This window comes from Hyaena hyaena, unplaced genomic scaffold (genome assembly GCF_003009895.1).
Source record: "Hyaena hyaena isolate Hyena2069 unplaced genomic scaffold, ASM300989v1 scaffold_1238, whole genome shotgun sequence".
Taxonomy (NCBI): domain Eukaryota; kingdom Metazoa; phylum Chordata; class Mammalia; order Carnivora; family Hyaenidae; genus Hyaena; species Hyaena hyaena.
In genome coordinates this window covers 283,838-304,183 of record NW_024081871.1, presented here as the reverse complement: position 1 = coordinate 304,183, position 20,346 = coordinate 283,838, and the positions used below count along the sequence as shown (strand labels likewise).

The following is a 20,346-nucleotide window of genomic DNA, read 5'->3' as shown; positions in this document are numbered from 1 at the left end:
AGCACTGGGTGTTATTTGGAAACCAATTTGACAATAAACTATTTTAGAAAAATAAAAGATTAATGTGCTTTCAGAACCTTATTTTATGTGTGTTATGACTTAATTAAGAAAACCTTAAAATAAAAAAAGATTAGTGTCCATTAAAGCTGTTGGCATATTATAGTTTAATGTCTACAATACTGTCCAAAATAACTTATCAGTGTATACTTAATCAATATTTTAATATTTTATATAGAATTAAGGAATTTACAACACTAAGACTCCATTTCCCTTCTCTCCTTTTCTTGTGCTATTGTTTTAAAATCGTTTATTTTTACAGGTGTAATCACTTGTACAAATAAACTATTTTAAAGTACAATTTAGGGGCGCCTGGGTCGCTCAGTCAGTTAAGCGTCCGACGTCAGCTCAGGTCATGATCTCACCGTTCGTTGAGTTCAAGCCCTGTGTCAGGCTCAGAGCTAGCTCAGAGCCTGGAGCCTGTTTCGGATTCTGTGTCTCCCTCTCTCTCTGCTCCTCTCCTGCTCGTGCTGTCTCTTTCTCTCTCAGAAATAAATTAAAACATTAAAAAAAATTTAATACAATTTATGTTTAATTTTTATTTAAATTCCAGTTAATACATATTGTTATTTTTAATATAAACAGTCTCTTTTTAAATGAATTAAGAGAAGAAGCAATGGTTTTAAATATTTACCTAGGGGCGACTGGGTGGCTCAGTCACTTAAGCATCTAAATCTTGATTTTGGCTCACTTCATGATCTCCCAGTCATGAGACTGAGCCCCAGGGGCAGAGACAGAGACAGAGAGAGAATCTAAAGCAAACTCCACACACAGTGGAGCGCCTGGGACGCTGGGGCGCCTGGGTGGCTCAGTCAGTTAAGCATCCATCTTAGGCTCAGGTCATGATCTCACTGTCTTGTGGATTCCAGCCTCGCGTCAGGCTCTGTGCTGACAGCTCAGAGCCTGGAGCCTGCTTTGAATTCTGTGTCTCCCTCCATCTCTCTCTCTCTCTCTCTCTCTCTCTCTCTCAAAAGTAAATAAACATTGAAACAATTTTTTTTTATTTTTTAATTTTTTTTTCTTTTATTTATATCTAGGATAGAGAGAAACAGCGTGAGCAGGGGAGGGTCAGAGAGAGAGGGAGTCACAGACTGAAACAGGCTCCAGGCTCTGAGCTGGCAATCAGCACAGAGCCCGACGGGGGGCTCGAACCCACGAACTGCGAGATCATGACCTAAGCGAAAGTCGGACGCTTAACCGACTAAGCCACCCAGGCGCCCCTGAAACAATTTTTAAAAAGACTCTCTCTCTGCCTCTCCCCCACTATCTCAAATATGTATATATATACACAAACATACACACACACATTTTTACCCTTCAAAGCATCACTTCTCCACTTCTCATGATTTTCATTTCATCCTACAGTCCTAGAGCACTAGAGCATTTTCTCTCAGCCCAAACTTTTCCATTAGTTGTTTTTCCATTCTTTTTTCCTCTATTTTCCTTTTTTTTTTTTTTTTTTTTTTGGTACAGCAGTCTCTGAAAACAAATTTTCTCAACAAAATTTATCTTTTATTTATGTGTAACTATAAGTATTTTGCCTTTATTTTTGGAGTCTTTTTAACTGGCCATACACACCTGATTTGGAGTGTTTGCTTTTTAAATTAATGTCAGAGATGTCTTATCTCTGGCCTCCATTGTTTTTTATGTACATTTGTTTTGATAGTATGCTTGATTATTTTTGAAATGTATTTTTATTGAATGTGGAAATCTAGATTCAAAAGTGTAGTAACAAACTACCAAAAATATAGTGAGTTAAAACAATACAAATTTATTATCTTACAGTTTTCTAAGTCCGAAGTCTGAAATAGATCACACAGGGCTAAAGTTAAAGGGTTGGGAAAACTGTGCTCTCTTCTGCAACCCTGGAAAAGAAACTGTTTCCTTCAACTTTCTAGTCTCTAAAGCCCACCTGCATTACTTGATTCTAAAGCCCACCTGCATTATTCCATGTTCAAAGCCAGCAATGGCAGATGGATTTCTTCTCATAGCTCTTCTTTCAATCTGACTTTCTCTTCCACCTCCTTTGCCCCCTTCTAAAGACTTTACCATTACATAAGGCCCACCTGAGTAATCCAAGGTATATCTCCCTATTTTAAGGTGAGTTGATTACCAATCTTAATTCTATTGTTACCTCCATTCCTTTGCCATAGAACCTAACTTTCAGGTTATGGAGATTAGGACATAGATATAATTGGGGATCATTATTTTACCTACTACAATATGTAATTTATCTGTGGTCTACTGTTGTTTAATTGCATCAGTCTGAGTAAAGCACAGAAAACTTACCCCCATATGCCTGTGCTTTCTCCCCTTTATAGTAAAAGTACACTAAATATTCTTTCTGTACACATTTGGTTTGCATGGTCTCTTTTTCCTAGACCAAATAAAGTCCTAACTAAAAGTACATGCATGCAAGCATACATACATACATAGAGAAATAAATAAGAAATTTCATCAGCATTGTTTAAACAGATATCAAGGTTGCTTTCCAAAATACTTACCCACTGAGGCTAGGCTATATTAAGTGCCAGAGAACAGGAATGGGAAGGACAAGAAAGGAGAGTGGCAAAGCTATAATTAAAGGATACAAAGTAATTGACAATCTGGACAAAGGAAGACATTAAAAACACTCCTTTAGCAGGGCAGATTCTATTTAGATCCTAAAATTTGGTAAGCCTAAAAGGTAGTCCTCAGCATTTGTAAGTGATCAAAGATATGAAAACATCTTATTTTTCTTACACTCATAGTCCCTCTTTTTTTGGAGCCAGAAGCTAGTGGAGTGCTCAGCCCAAAAGACTTTGCTAAATTTGCTAAATATACCAGATATGACCTTTCATTTAAAAGAATCTAATATAATGAGTGAATTTAATCAAATACTGTTTTTTTTCTTTCTTTCTTCTTCAAAATATATACCTGGTCATTTTTCACACTTAACTGCATATTAAGGTGTAAAATGTGTAAATTAACAATATCACCCTTTTTCATAGAACATGTCAGAATAGTAAATAGCCACCTAATGTAATCGAAAGTGCACAGAATTAGTGGTTGGAAAACCAAGATTCTATCTTGGAAAACATTTTGTACAAAAAATAGCAGAAACATTTTTTTTTCTTTTCTTTTTTTTAGGAGAGAGAGCATGAGCTGGGGAGGAGGGCAGATCAGGGAGGGAGAGAGAGAGAGAGAACCCTATCAGCGCAGATCCCAACATGGGACTCAACCCCATAACCCTGGGATCATGATCTGAGCTGAAATCAAAAGTTAGATGTTCAACCAACAGCCACCCAGGCACCCCTGAAACATTTTTTAAAATATTTTATTTCTTTCTTTTTTTTTTAATGTTTTATTTATTTCTAGGAGAGAGAGAGACAGCGCGAGCAGGGGAGGGTCAGAGAGGGAGTCACAGACTGAAACAGGGTCCAGGCTCTGAGCTGGCAATCAGCACAGAGCCCGACGCGGGGCTCGAACCCACAAACCGCGAGATCATGACCTAAGCGAAAGTCGGACGCTTAACCGACTAAGCCACCCAGGCGCCCCTAAAATATTTTATTTATTTCTGAGAGAGAGAGAGAGAGACAGCGTGAGCAGGGGAGGGTCAGAGAGAGAGGGAGACACAAAATCCGAAGCAGGCTCCAGTCTCTGAGCTGTCAGCACAGAGCCCGAACCCATGAACCGTGAGATCATGATCTGAACCAAAGTCGGACGCTTAACCGACTGAGCCACCCAGGCGCCCCCCCTGAAACATTTCTAAAAAGTAAGGTCATATTGCTGAATTTCCACACCTTTGTCATTAAAATTCCCAGGGATAATCTTGCTTAGGTCAGTAATTATTGCTACCTAAAACAAAATAAAGAATGCAATTTTTTATTTACAATGAGAAATTACTTGCTCAAGTCCAAAATATTCTGTCTGAATGGTCAGTGTCTTTTCCACATTTAGTTAAATGTATTTAGGTAAATTATAGTCAGTAAGTTTCTTGTTAAGCATGGAAAGAGAGCAAGATGAATGGGATCTACATTGACATTGTGCTGAGATGACCCAACATCCCTTCGCAATCTGGACAGTCTTGTCATTCAAGGTGAAGCACTGCCTTAAAATATAGTTAAGTCCTATGAATTTACTCCCTCATGAAGTTTGACCTTATTATGAAAATAATAACAGTCCTGTGACTAGGATTCCCCCAAACATACATATTATTTATTTTGATGTTTAGCCATTCCAAGTCCCCTGGCTAAGAATCCCTTAATAACCAGTTCTAATTGATGCATGTTTTATGATATCACAATTCAACAATTCAAATGTGTTCTCTATGTCACTAACATATTCATCTATGTTCTAATAGTGGGATACTCTCTTTGATAGTAGAGAATTTACCATATATTTTAAGACTGACATACCTTTATATGTTCTTGCTATGGTCATTTTTTAATGTAATCATGTGCCATTTAAAATAATTCTCAACAACTAAGAAAATACTTTCTTGGAATTTTGCTTAGCAGTTCATTAAGTTTACATATTTAGAGAGTAATTGAATTTGTTAAGAAATTAAGTCTTTTGATTCACAAACATGTATTCATCTAAATATCATTTTATGCCCTTCAATACAGTAAATTGATAGACTCTATGTTTTTTTTAAATAAATATTTTGTTTATTTTAGTGAAGCTGGTACAGACAATGTCCATTTAAAACCCATATCCCAGGCCAAAAAGTACAATTAAAATCAAAAAGAGCAGTGTTCTGTTGAATACACTTCTGCATGAATAACTTTATTAACTGCTAATGAAAATCAGAACTTTCTGGGATCTTCTGACAAGACTTTTCTTTTATCTTGAAATGTTTTCTCTTCAGTGAAGCCATCTTTGGAGTTAGTCATTACTCTCATGATCTCTGTATCTCGACTCCAGCCTGATATTTCTCTTCTTTTGGCCCAGACCCTCAAATTTTAAAAGAAGTTTCAAGTTAAGGAAAAGTCATTTTTACACAGTTCAGTTCTCTGAAAAACTTCCATCTCCCACTGAAAGTCATAGTCCAGGAGTGAAGCAATCACATACCAGAACTTCAGGCCAATTGGAAAGTCATTATGAACACTCACATTGGTCGATCTTATTTATCACAAGCCTGAAAATGCACGGTCCTGGAAAAGGTGGTGGCCTCTCTGTGCACACATATAATTTTTAAAAAGGAGAGGGCAATATGAAGGGGGCTGAGGTTTGATCACCAAAAATCAGCACAATGAATACAAATGATAATGAATAATGGGCACTAGAATTCAAATTACCAGTTGTTTTAAAGAGATGGGGTGCCAGTTTTCATTTCCGTTTTGAACACATTACAAAAGAACTATTTTTAAAAATAAAAAAGGATTGAGGGTAAAGAAAAAAAAAAAGAATATCTGAATCGTTGAATGACCCCCTGTTTGTTCCTGATAAACTTCAATCACATCTTCTTCCTCCATTCCCAGTTCTTTTGGAGTGTGATTATCAGCAATTCTCTGACCTTCAAAGAGAAATCTGAGTGAATTCATTGGAACTCCCTCTCTTTGACAGTATGAATCTTTGAGTTTCTTGAGATGCGTTGTCATTTTCACTTTGAAGTGAATCTCACTGCTGTCCTGTCCAATGACTTTGAGTTTAATGTATTCTCCTTCCTTCTTATTCCCTAAGTCCTCAGTTGAAGATTTTGCCTCCTGGTCGGACATGGTGATGGTGGCTTCACCCAGGGTCTCCGCACAGTAGCGGCCTTGGGTAGGCAGAACCTCGTTCCAGGGTTTACAAATCCATCTCTAGACTCTATGGTTTTTAAATTATTTCTATTTTATAGACTTACATAGATTATTTGTATTATTAGTATTTATGTTACTTTTAAGTTATGGATTTAGATTTATTGAAGGTCTCTCTGAAAGTCTCAGTGTCTTTTGTGGTCAATTACCATATTTCCTATCTTCCAGTTTTACATTTAAATATAGATAGATAATAGATAGATATGTGTGTATATGTATGTAAGAATGTATGGATAGACGGATGGATAGATAGATAGAGGTATTTATTATATATATGTGTGTGTGTGCATTTATTTAAGGCTCATTTTGTTGTTGGTGTGGTTGTTGTTGCTGTTAGTGCTCTCTTTATAGACTCTGGTTCTAGGAACAGGTTGCCTGCGGCTGGCCAGTTGGCACCAACATGCTGACGGGGAGGGGCTATTAAAGGCTCATATTTAAATAATATTCTGCATATTGTTTTGTCCATTTGATATCTCTTGGACAGAGATAGGTGTTCTATTATGAATATTGTTCTAACCAGGTCCCTTCATGACCCAGTATTCCAAATACATACCAGTGACATTCTTGTGACTTTATGCCTGAAGCCTTTATTCCTTTATGAGAGACTTATATCAAATGAGTAGGCCTCAGGGTGATGCCACCTGAGAATTGGAGTAAAAGTGCCCCAGGTACCCTACCGTTGTCATGGCCTAACTTTAAGTTGTGTTCTACAGTTTTCCAGTGTTCTCAATAGGGATATACTTTAGTTGCCCACAATTAGCACTGATTACATATCCTTTATTGGCTTCCTTACTTTTCCTATACCACATTTACACTATCTGTGGGATCACCTCCCAACTACATGGCCTCAAGTTATTGTCAAAGAGTGTGTTTCTTGTTTAACCCAACCTGAGACAGTTTCTCTCCCTTTCCATGCCCTGCCTATAGTTTCCACTCTACAAAAGTTGCCTTTGTGTTAGATCCTCATTATGAATTTAAGCCTGTAGTAATGTAAATTGTTACTCATTGCTTCCTTAACTGCTTTTTAGCATTTTTTGACATTTATTTATTATTGAGAAAGAGAGACAGAGCATGAAGAGGGTGGGACAGAGAGAAGGGGAGACACAGAATCCGAAACAGGCTTCAGTGTCTGTGCTGTCAGCACAGAACCCGACACAGGGCTCGAACCCAACAAACTGCTAGATCATGACCTGAGCTGAAGTCGGACGGTCAACCAACTGATCCACCCAGGCGCCCCCCTAACTGCTTTTTTTTTAACCCAAATCTTGTCAGTCTTCTAGATTCTAATTTATGTGCCTTTCTTCTTACTTGTTTCTGTCTAGTATAACCAGGACTACTGTTGTGGCTGTTGTTTTTAATTTTCTGAATCTCTTTGTGTTTTATGGGTCAAATATATGTTGCACTACCAGATTTTGTTTTGTTAGCCAATCTGAAAATTATCTTCTTTGTTTTGATAGATTAAGCCAAAGCTTTTGGCACAATAAATAAATTTAGTTTTATCAAATAGTTTTATGTTCTATCCTTATGCAATATTATCTGTTTTAATTTGTCTTTCTCATTTTTGGTTTATCCTTATGTAGTTAAGAAAATTTTTTCTCTCTCTCCCTCTCTTTAATAATCTTACTAAATCTTCAAAGCATTTAAACATCACATACCATACTGTCTCATATACACACACTCACACACACACACACACACACACACACACACAATGCTTGTTAATGCTGGTTCTAAATACATATATATTCTATGCTAACCACCAAAGACTCTTCAGTAACTTTGATTATTGAAAACCCATTCCCTGGTAGATTCCATGGGAACAGTATTCCTTGAATTCTTGCATGTTTATAATAGTTAGCCTGTGTCTTTAATATTGCAAGTTGTTTTGTCTGAATATAAAATACTTAGCCCACATTATCTTTTCTTGATTATCCTACATATATTAGTCCTTTGTCTTACAGCATAAAATATTGTTACCAGAAAGCCTGACATCAATATTTTAGTCTGAAATCAATATTTGTTTCTCTTAAAAGCAACTTGATCTTTTGTTGCTACATGCCCAAAAGACTTCTTTTTTCCATCTCCTTTAATGTTTATTTTTTTGAGAGTAAGAGACAGAGAAAGAGTGTGAGCGGGGTAAGGGCAGAGATGAGAGAGAGAGAGAGACCAAGGATCCAAAGTGGGTTCTGTGCTGACAGCAGTGAGCCCAGTGTGAGACTCAAACTCACAAACCAAGAGATCATCACCTGAGCCAAAGTCAGACACTCAACCTATGGAGCCACCCAAGTTCCCCTCCATCTCCTTTGAGGTCCAAAAGCTTTACTACAATGTCTCAATGTTGGCCATCTGGGACAATTTTCCTAGGAAGATGCAGGTTCAAGTTTTAATTTATCTCAGGAATTTTTCTAGAAATAATAAAAAGGTCCAAATCCTTATTTATTCCTAGGAGAGTAACCAGGAAAAATGGATAATTGAGTATTCAAGAATATGACAGTGAAAGAGAAGGCAGACTCATTCTTTGACCAAGTAAGTTTTAGGTAAACAAGCTCAACTCATTTCTTTTATTTTTTTCTACAAGACATTTTCTCCCTGGTTTTGTCTGCCACTCAAGCACTTCCTAAACTCCACTCCAACTATCACAAAATCAAGTTGAGTCTCACAAAGCCACATTTTTTCTCACTTATTAACATGTCTCTCATTTGCATTTTATTTTATTGTATTTTGGTTGGCTTACTATAGTGCTATAATGTCCATTAAGTGATGCTTGTGAAATCTGGACTCTCCTCCACTCAGTCAAACTAGCTCAGTGTGTAGCTCATCCTTCGATTGTGGTTGGCAGAACCTAAATATTTTGCACCTTTCTTCTTCTTATATGATCTGCAACACGATATATTTTATTTTTTTAAATTTGTCTTCCTATATGTCTTTTAAGGGAGATCATTACTTTTTTGTTAAATTTTTTTAAGTCGATTTAATTTGAGAGAGACAGAGATAACATGAGTGGGGGAGGGGCAGAGAGGGGGAGAGAGAGAATCCCAATCAGGCTCCACGCTGTCAGTACAGTGCCCCATGTGGTGCTCGAACTCACAAACCATGACATCATGACCCATGCTGGAACCAAGGGTCAGACACTTAGCTGACTGAGGTACTCAGGTGCCCCTCATTTATTTTAAAAACTATTCTCATATTGGTATAAAGCTTCTATTTTTAGTATTTTAATATACAAAAGATTTCCAAACACACATACCCATATGAGTAAATGATAAAATCTCTAAACAAAACATATAATGTATTTATAAACTCTATTCTTTTTTTCTCATAATACAACTCAATACATTACAATGTGTGTGTGTCTATATATATATATATGTGTGTGTATACATATGTATACATATGTATACATATACATATATATACTTGAGAAAATCATTCCATTTCTCTGAGCCTCTGCTTCCTCATATATAAAATGAGGGATTTGGGGGAAGCTGAATGGTTCAGTTGGTTAAACATCTGACTGCAGCTCAGGTCATGATGTCACGGTTTGTAAGCTTGAGCCCCAGGTAGGACTCTATGCTGATGGCCTCAAAACCTAGGGCCTGCTTCAGATTCTGTGTCTCCCTCTCTTTTTCTGTCCCTTTCCTATTCGTGCTCTTTCTATCTCTCAAAAATAATAAATAAATAAACATTTTTAATTAATTAGTTAATTAATTAAAATGAGAGATTTGTAATGTATTCACAAAGTGGTTTGAGACTCTCCTCCTCCCTCCCACAATGCAGTGGGAACTATAAGGAATGAAGCCCCAGAAATTCCAAGGCTTGCCATCCTTAACCAACCAACTCTTGACTTCTTCCTTTTTTGTAATGAGATTCTGCAGAGGATTTCACTTAAATCAATTTTCTGAGATAAAAAAGTGTGAAAATCACAGCAGTAAATAATTATAAAAATGATTTCTAGATCTTAAAAATAAAAAAGAAGGTAAAAGGACAGGAGGGAGGAAAAAATTATCATGCTTCCTTGGTTTTACAAATCAATCTTCAATGAAAACAAATATTTTCTTCAGTATTATACATGAAGTCATTAATGACCAATGATAATAATTATTTTCCTAAGGATTATCTATGACGTCACTAATCTGGATAAAGAGAAGTTGCTAATGAACAGTTTAATCCATGTAACTCTCACCATATGAGAGAAAGTATAAAGTACTGATAAGCAGCTCTTTTGCACCTGTGCAATCACACTTTTTTTATGCTGGATTTTTTTCTGATTGGTTAAGTACTCATGATTTGTTAAATATTTTGCTTATCATTCTTGAAACTCAGACATGGCTAATGGTGGGGAGGGGTTATCACTGTAAGACATCTTATTATGGTGAAGAATAAACTGAGTGTGTCATTGTTTACAATTGAACATTTCTTTTTTTTTATGTTTATCTATTTTTGAGAGAGAGAGACAGAGTGTGAGCAGGAGAGGGGCACAGAGAGAGGGAGATACAGAATCCAAAGCAGGCTCCAGACTCTAAGCTGTCAGCACAGACCCCAATGTGGGGCTCGAACTCAAGAACCACAAGATCATGACTTGAGCTGAAGTTGGACACTTAAGCAACTGAGCCACCCAAGTGCCCCTATAACTGAACATTTCTGATAGTAGTTGCCTCTAGTTGGTGATTTATATACCTAAATTTCAGTATGTAGCCTTTAGTCATGATATTAACTCATCCACTGCATAAAGATTAAAAATATAGAAAGGACAGAGAACCTGGCTGACTCAGTTCGTAGAACATGTGACTCTTGATCTAGCGTTGTGAGTTCATGTCCCACACTGGGGGTTCATATTACTGAAAAATTAAATCTTTAAAAATATGGAAAGAATGAATATAAAATTCTTAAGAGCATATTAGCTCTGTTTTAATTTTTATTATCATAGATAAATGTTGTTAGACAATGAAGGAAAATCTGTACATTTCCACATACCTTTATCCATATATGTGTTATAATTAAGTATATTTTTTTACCTTAAAAATATATTATAATCCATTGAGCCTTTTCTTGTTTGGAGGAACATACCTCAGCTGTCTGTAATTGAGAGTTAAAGGATTGGACAAGAAAATTAAGACCAGTTTACTTCTGTTTGCCTGCTTGATTTTGTTTCACATAAATTTCTATTTCTCATTAAAAAACACAAACAGGAATACAAATAGCTCTTTCTGGTGCTATCTTTCTTAGTAGGTACTGCACTTGTCCCAGGAATGAACTTCAAAAATTAACTCTAGATCTGAATCATTAACTTTAACCTTTCAAGCATTTCAATTCAGTTAGAGAGTCCACATTTTCAGATTTGAGCTCTGGGGGCCACTTTTACAAGATTATTTTGACCAAAAAGGTATTTTCCTATAGGAATTGTGATTGAGAAGAACTGTGGCCCGTATTTTGAGTGAGAATGACCAAATATGTGATACACATTACTCGATGATAAAAAGTGAGTAAAAGTTAAAGTGAATTGATTTGCTATTCAATGTTGTCAAAATGTTCCTGACATCAAAATAGTAAATCAACATGGTGGACACATAAACCATTAGGACCCAACATAAATCATTCTACAGACTTCCCCTTTACTTGCTGAAGGCATGAGCATACTTATTCTATCACTGATCTGTTCTCCTTACCTGAGGAATGTTCTACTTCTATCTTTTTCTGTATCTATTTTATACCCTGCCCACCTCTCAAATTCAAGCTCAGATTTTATTCATCTTCTTCATGGTAACTTCTCTATTCCCCAATTACTCCAGGCCTGCCACAGGGATCTCTCTCTTCTTTTACTAATATAATACATATAATCTGCCTCAAATAATTTATACTTAAATATAAAATTTATTTGGCCTTTTAAGCACTTTAGCTCCTTTCCTCCAGCTAAATTTCAGGTTTTTTAGAGAACAGAAATTAGACATTCCTCTTTGTTATTAAACTACAAGATAGGTGCTCAAAGAATAGAGTTCATTGAATAGAAGGGAAAAAATAGCATCAGGACTGAAATTCAAACATTCCCCTATTATATAAACATACAGATTATTAAAATGTTCAACGATTTCCATTTCAATAGATAAATAACCAGTTCCCCATCTCCCACTCCTACCTCCTACCACCCAAATTCTCTCTTGTCACCCTGGATGTTTCCCCTCAATCTATAAACTAATAGTGTGATATGAGACACAAATGGGGGCTTCAAGCTCTCTGCCCCCAGCCTCATGGCCATTGTCTGTTCTAATGGGTTGTAACCATGCTACAATGATGAATTTTACCACGGATTAATGTGTCATGTATCTTGAATCCAGGAGATAGTCTCTCATTCTGTGAAGACATTTCAGAAATTTTATTCTGAAAGTAAGAGTCTATAATCCTTACCAAATTAAAAAAATTGTGCTCCTAATGGTGAGTTCATACATTTTCTAGCTTTTAATATACATTATATTCTAATAATAAGCATAGCAATTTTATTATGTATAGATGATGACACTATTGTTTTTAACACCAAGTAATGAGTTTCTTTTTCTGCTTTCCAGAAATTAATGACAATTAAATGAGTACATACAAAACTGAATTATATTACATAAATTATTAATGTACCATTAATCTAGTGGTGTGTTTGCATATTGGGTTCAGATATCTCTAAAATAACATATCATTGTATTAATTTATCTTGGCTCCAATAATATGCCACTCTAGTTTTCAATAACAATAGTGAAAGCTGACAAAAACCAATGTGAAAATACCTTTTAAGTAATTGATCTAGAAACATGCAACCAGGAGTAAATGAAAGAAATTTTTCTTTTTTTACTAACGGATATGTTGTGAATGAGGGACAATAAGAATATTATGACAAAAATACTTATTCTAAAATCTGTTATTGATCATAAGTCCCTCTTAAAATATCACTATTTGGAAATAAAATTATGAGGCTGAGAATAAAAATATAAAATAGGATATTTGTGATACATATTCTCCAAAAATGGCCACTTACACATTCCTCTCTTGTATGAGAACTCCACTCCTCCCATGAATAAATGGAGGCTTTGTCCCCTCCTTTTGAATATGAGCTACACATATGATCTGTTTTGATCAATAAGATAAGATGGAAGTGACAATGTTATCAGTTCTGGGACTAGCCTTTAAGAGACATTTGGTTTCTACTCTCTTGGAACCCAGCTGCTATGCTGTCACAAAATCTAGGCTATCCTGCCACAAAGTGAGATCACTTGGAGAGGTCCTGGAGAGTGAATCAAGTTAGGGAAAGAGAAGCTATGTGAAGGAGAGCTGAGGAGCCCCAGCAGCAGGCTACACAGTGTGAATGAGATCTTCCTCAACATCCAGCCCCACTCTTCTCCCAAATGAGTCCAGCTTACAATTAATTCAAAGGATGCCTCCTGGAGCAGAACCACCCAACCCATCTACATAATCATGAGTAATTGTAACTCAGTGTTGTAAATTATTAAGGTTGGATAAGTTTGTTATGCCAAAATAGAGAACCCAAATGTCTTTAATATCACTTCCAATAGAGCCAATTTGACATATCCCTTCATTGGTGGTCTCCGGCTTAATTTTTTTTTCTGTCTAAGCTCCAACGTCCATCTCCTATGTTGTAGAAGTCAGCTTACTTTCTGTGAAGAGGAATGAACTCTCTTGATTCTGAACTCACTCCTAGGAGTCTAGATTCATTGTATGGGTAGCCAGGGTGAAAGGGTGTAAGAGCACCTGGTTTCAGGGGTCCCAAACACCAGGTCTGACCACTTACTGCTGACAAAATCCGAAGGCAGAAAGACAAGTGGTGAGGAAACAAAACAGGAATTTATTGCAGCAAGGCCAACACCAGGAAGACAGCAGACAAATGTCTCAAAGACTATCTGCAAAATGCCAGAAATATTTCCAGGTTTATATGAGGAAAATGTGGGACAATGGTGAGTGAGTATGTGCAGGTGGGCAGTGAACATCAAGTGGATCATTGTCTTGGAAACAATCACAGGTGGGGTCTTGCTGGCTCAGGGTAGTCCTTCTTGCTTGGAGGGGGAGTTTCAGTTCACAGCCTAGGATGCTTTGCCTGCAGGGTCTTTGGCCCAAGTTAAGAGATAAGCCGAAAGGAAGAATTTAATCAGAAAATCTGGGGTCAAAAGGGAAGTAGTCGAAGTCCTTTTTGAATTTTTTTTTGTTTTGTTTTTCATTGTGACAAAATACACACAAATTTGTGATTTTAACCATTTAAACAATTTTAAATGTAAATATGCAAATATTACCATTTTAAGGTGCACATTATGGTGACATGTAGAATATACAATTGTGTTCAATAATCTTTAGTACCTAGTTTCAGAATATTTCCATCACACTGAAATGAAACCTCATTTCCCCCGGCCCCTAAAAACCACTAATCTACTCTATCCATGTATGGATTTGCCTTTTAAAAATACTTCATATAAATGGAATCATACAATATGTGGCCTTTAGTGTCTGACCTCTTTCATTAACATAATATGTTCAAAGTTCATCCATCTAACTCATTGTTTTGAAGAAAGAAAGAAAGAAGAAAGAAAGAAAGAAAGAAAGAAAGAAAGAAAGAAAGAAAGAAAGAAAGAAAAAGAGAGGAAAGAAGGAAGGGAAGAAGGAAGAATGATAGAAGGAAATAAAAAGAAAGGAAGAAATAAATCTTCCCTGGTTACCATCTCTGTAGAAGCCCACTCTTCCCATTAAGATGGGAACCTTAAAAGTGTTTCAACCTCTCCATTTCAGAGTAAAAGCATAGCATTACTTTTGCCTAACTGAAATTTCTTTTGTAGTTGTTTTCTTTCTCAAACAAAAGAGGAGCCTTTTGAAAAAGGTCAATTCTGTAGCCGCTCTTGTGCAAAAACCTCAGGCAGCTTTATATTTAGTAGATTGTCTCTGGTATTTATAGAGACTGATAGAGATTGTTGATGTGGTGGTTCATTGTATATGTCAACTTGACTGGAACACAAGGTGGCCAGGCATTGGTCAAACATTATTCTGGGTGTATCTGTTAGGGCGTTTCTGGATGCCTTAACATTTCAAACAGTATACTGGGTAAAGCAGATTGCCCTCTCTGACAGGGGTAGGCCTTATCTAGACAATAGAAGATCTGAATAGAGCCAAAAGTTTGAGTGAATTTTGCCTGTCTCACTGTTGAGCTGGGATATCAGTCTTTTCCTGCCCTTGGACTTGAACATACACCGTCAGCTCTCCTTTGTCTTTGGCTTTTGGACTCTTTGCTGTCTTGGGTCTCCACCTTACTGACTCAGAATCTGTATATGAGTCATTCTTTATTATTTATAAGCATATCATAATTATAAGATACATTATAAAAATAAATATAATATCTAACATTATAAATATAATAATTAATATACAAATATATGTGTAAATATGCATATGTGTGGGTGTATTTCTCTCTTATGGGCTGTTTTTCTGGAGAACACTGACTAACAAACCTGCCTTTTTAAAAATTTCCTAGAAAATATATGATATAGTAAGTCAGAATGCGTCTCCATCAGCAACAGGCATTGTTTATTCATATCTCTAGAGAAAGCCTTCTGCTAAGGCTTTTTACTACTTTCAGAATATAAAATGATTTGGGGCCAAAAGATTAATACAATTGTTACAGTAAGATGCTATTTTCTTCCCCTTTACCTAATATTCCCCCCATTTAAAATAAGATATAAAATTGTTTTAAAACTGTTATCTTTAACATTTATCATTAGTATGACACTAATTAAAATCTGTGCCTCATATTCTAAAATTTAAATATGTCTTATTATTTCCAGGAGACTGGATATTGGAATTATCAGTGTTCAATTTTCTTAAGTTAACAAGTAGTCCATGGAAAAGAATAGCTCATGCCATGAGAAAAGAGAACCAAAGTAAGAAAGTTGGAGCAAAATAAAACCAGCCTGTGTGAAAAGAGAGGTAAGATTTGAACACCTAGAGCATCGGTCATTTTAGTCTGTCCTCTGATCTAACCTGTGTGGAATCATGCCTGATCCTTAGGCAAGAGGCCTATGATGAGAGAGTATGCCCAAACTACATTAATTGGGAATCTGGGTGACTATTGTATCAAGTGCCAGTGGCATTAGCAATGAGACAAAAATCTCTCAACAGTGAGCAATGTTGTTGCTTTCAATAGTTAAGGGCACAATACAGCAACTTGGGCTTGTATATCAGCATGCCTTGCATTAGGCATTAGCAACCACAAGCCAGAAATCAATAGTTTCCAGCAGCCAGCATAAGGAGATACCCAATTCAAGAGAGTAGGAAAATCATGAATACCATGTTGATTCCCAGGAGATATGTTTACAAGTCATATTGGGGATATGCTTTGAGAGGGCAGTTTTAGGAACTTCCAAGTAAAATACAGAGATGTACTCTTTTGTGACTTTTAATAATACCCTTTGTGTGCCATAGGCTTTGTGTTCCCAGGTTAGGCTGGCCTGATTACATCCACAGCAATGTCCTGGCCTACTCTCTGCATATTCCTTTCATGCTGTTTATAAATTCAATGCCACCTGACTTATATAGCAAACTGTTATTTTCAGGAATAAGATAGAAAAATAGGAGTCTTTTTAAATGTATATTTCTTGAATGTAAACTTGTTCCTAAACCATATCTGGTGGTTTAAATTAAGTCCACTCTTTACTTTTTGAAAGTAAACTTTCTATGAAAAATTTAGGCACCAGCCTGTATATGGAAATTTTTGAAATATAAATTAATTTTAAATAATGCAAACTCACACTATACTCTTCAAGATGAAGCTTTTCCATTTAAATTTCATAAAAGATTAAGGCAGCTGAAAAAAGAATGTGGATGGACTCAAAGTAACAGTTTGCATTTAGATGCTGGAATACAGTAAGAGAAATGGTTTCATGTTTTCATTTGCATTTATATATGTGGGTAAATATGGGAGTAAAGATCAAGAGTCTGAACTCTGAAATGGCATTTCAATAAAACAATCTAGTGACAAACATTTTTTTCAGAGATCAAACAATTTCCTTCTTCCAGTATTTCTAGATAAAATATGACAAACCTTACTTTCCTACCTTCTGCATTTTAAGGGGGAGAAAATATGTTTTGGAAAATACTTATATGCAATCAAGTAGATGTTAGCTAAAAATGAAATCATCATCCTTTACCATATCAAATTCAATTATGCCTCCATTTTCAAAGTAGTACCCAGTGGCATACACATTTCTCTTGAATTTAAATCTAACATCAAACCTTTAAAAAATATTGCAGTATGATAACTTTAAAAACATAAATGCATAGAGGTTGGGCATTAACTTAAAAATGTCTCATCTTCTTAATTATACATGTTACAACATGTATTAACATTGAATACATTTTGATATGTAAAAGAGTCAGATGCAAAAGGCCACATAATGTGTTATTTTATTTATGTGAAATTTCCAGAACAGACAAAGTGACACAGATAGTAACCTGATGATTGCCGCAGCCACAGACTGGTGTGGCAGCAAGATAGGGAGTGATTGCTGTTGGATATGGGGTTTCTTTTTGGAGTGATAAAAATATCTAAAATTACATAGTGGTGACGCTTGCACAACTCAGTAAATATACTGAAACCCATTATACTGTACACTCTAATAGAGTGAATATAATTGCATGTGAATTATAGTGCAACAAAGCTGTTATTAAAATAATAATAATTAAAGAATAAACAAAAATATATAGGTCAAACAATAACAATACAACAAAATACAAGCAGACTAAATTGCATACATATATCCTTTTACAACAAGAACTTTTTATGAACCATACTGTATTTCCTTGACAGTGAGATTGAACATCTTTCCATATGTTTATTTTATATTTAATATTCCTCCTGTTTGAATCGCCTGCCTGTAATTTTTTTGATTATAGTTGACACTCTTAGTTTCAGGCATACATCTTACTGACTTGACAAAATTATACATTATGCTGTGTTCACCACAAGTATATCTCCCATCTGTCTCCATATATCACTCTTATAATATCAGTGACTATTCTTTATGCTGTGCCTTTTATTCCTGTGACTTACTCTAAAATGTTGTCTTTTAAAATTTGAAACAATAAAATATAGGCAGCTGATGCTAATAATCGTCATGGGAGGCAACAGTTAATAGTTCTTTGTTTTAAGTGCTTAAATATTAAATAAAGAACTGTAGAATCTTAGAGCTCTCAGATAATTTCTCAAAAATTTCCAATATCCTTTCTTTTCCCCGGCCCCACCTTGCCAACCTCTGTTAAATGGCAAAAGCAGTCAGCAAGAGAGGTCACCTTTGGTTACACAACCATGGAAGCATTCTCAAGAATTCTTTCTAATAGTGATTGTGGGATTGCCTTGAAGGTAAATCTAAAAAATTTCTCTTACATGAGATGACTATTTTCCAATGGATTTATATAATCTTGCCCCCAGAGATGTTATCATCCCATTTTTAAATATAACACTCTGTACAAAAAATTTGGTATTCTCCTAAAAATCACTCCACACTGTTTAAGATAAAAATAGGCTCTTAACAAAAGGAAAAACCATGTACAAAGGGGATATCTGTTATACCATGCATTCAATTCTCAGAAAGATATAATTTTATGTCCTATCAACCCACCAGCTAACATGTCATTTTATTGACTTGAACCAGTTTGGTCAAATTTCAATGACGAAAGCCTTAAAAAAACTAATGAAATTAAATAAAATGAAAGAAATTTTAGATTATTCCCAGTATAATCTGGAGATTTATTGTCATAGCCTAAGTGATCACGAAAACTCCATGTAACAATATAAGGAATAATTGTCTTATGAGAAAAGTTACACTTAGTTTCTTGAATTCAAGAAGTTTTGTTTACAGCTCCCTGTATATTTTAATTTTTTTTGTCATATTACATATAAAATTGCAATTCTTATCATCACCACACATTCCAATTTAAATGAATATCTAACTCTTCCTGAAACATCTGCCACATTACCTAGCAACATTATCACAGTGGTCTATAACCATCTGAGAGCAAATGGTTAGCATCTGTTTTGAACATAGTGAAAAAACTAACAAACAAAGTAAGATTATGATCAACCCTGACACATATGTAGATATGCCAACTCACATTGCATAAATCAGATTTGAGTATTCTTTCTCCTCACTTTTCTTAATATGCCAAGAATGGCAGCATATACAGAGATGTATAGAAATTAAGGAGAAAGTAATTAAATTTAAGTCTTAAATGCCCAGATGATGTTTATAAGCCCACACAATATTATAAAAGACTTTTAACTGGTCCTTAATAAAAGACGAGTTTCTTTGTAGGCAGGTGTCTTTGTCAATTTTGTCCAGAGAAACAGAGCCAACAAGGTGTGTGCACGCACATGCATGCATATGCATATGTACGTGTATGTGTATGTGCATGCATACATATATTGGGACGAGGAGAGATATTGGCTCATGCAATTATGGAGCCCTTAATCTTTTTCTGCAAGCTGGAGAACATTAAGCTGGTGGTGTGATTCACTTAATGTCTGAAGACTTGAGAATGGAGATCACCGATATCCAAGGGCAGGAGAAGACGATGTCCCAGCTTAAAATGAGACAGTGAATTCACACTTCTTCTCTCTCTTCTTTTTTTTTTTTTCTTCCTATCCAGGCCCTCAAATAGATTGGATGATACTTATCCCCACTGTGGAGGGCCATCTGATTTACTCAATCTACCAATTCAAATGCTAATCTCTTCTGGAAACACTCCCATAAACGCATCCTGAAATAATATGTTACCAGCTACTTGGAAACTCTTTAGCCCAGTCAAGTTGACATATAAAATTAACCATCACAGTAAGTTATAAATCACTTACAAATAAGCTACTGAAAACTCTCAGACTGCTGAACGATCTTGTACGATTATATTCTAAACAAAACTACGGATTTATGAGAGTGTTTATTTTTCTGCCACAGTTGAAGCTTATTTATTTTTTTGTACATCACTTCTTCGATTAAGAATGACTTTAAGGGCACTTGGGTGGCTCAGTTAGTTAAGTATTGGACTCTTGGTTGTGGATCAAGAATGATCTCACAGTTCCATAGGATTGAGCTCTGCATCAGGCTCTGTGCTGACAGTATTGAGCCTGCTTGGGATTCTCTCTCTCTGTCTCTGTCCCTGCCCTGCTTGCACATGATCGCTCTCTCTCAAAATAAATAAACTTTAAAAAGAAAAAAAAAAGAATTACTCTAAAATGTTCTTTAAAGTCAACTGGAGAGTAATAGCTGAGATTCTTCCAAGGACCCTCTCAGCAGTGGTTGAGCCCATTTTATTTTTGTTACTAGCGTCACTTTTACTTTCTAGTGTACAATCCTAAAAGATGGCTGTCATTAATCCCTTCCCTCCTTCATTCACATGCTGTTCTACACATCATAAAGCATACTCTACTTCCCTCTCATTGGCTCTGCACAGTGTAGTTTTATTTTGTTAGTAGACTATA

At 35.7% G+C, this 20,346-nt stretch overlaps 1 protein-coding gene across 1 annotated transcript; it reads right to left on the bottom strand.

The window, feature by feature from the left end:
* Window positions 1–5,151: 5,151 nt before the first annotated feature.
* Window positions 5,152–5,805, bottom strand: LOC120224731 (small ubiquitin-related modifier 1-like). The gene has a single exon (XM_039222987.1). The coding sequence runs from the start codon at window positions 5,754–5,756 to the stop codon at window positions 5,388–5,390; it is 369 nt and encodes a 122-aa protein (XP_039078918.1). The 5' UTR covers window positions 5,757–5,805; the 3' UTR covers window positions 5,152–5,387.
* Between the last annotated feature and the right edge of the window lie 14,541 nt (window positions 5,806–20,346).

What these genes read in the sequence shown, in the direction of transcription:
- LOC120224731 (XM_039222987.1), bottom strand. Translation starts at nt 5,756, where the DNA reads ATGTCCGACCAGGAGGCAAAATCTTCAACTGAGGACTTAGGGAATAAG.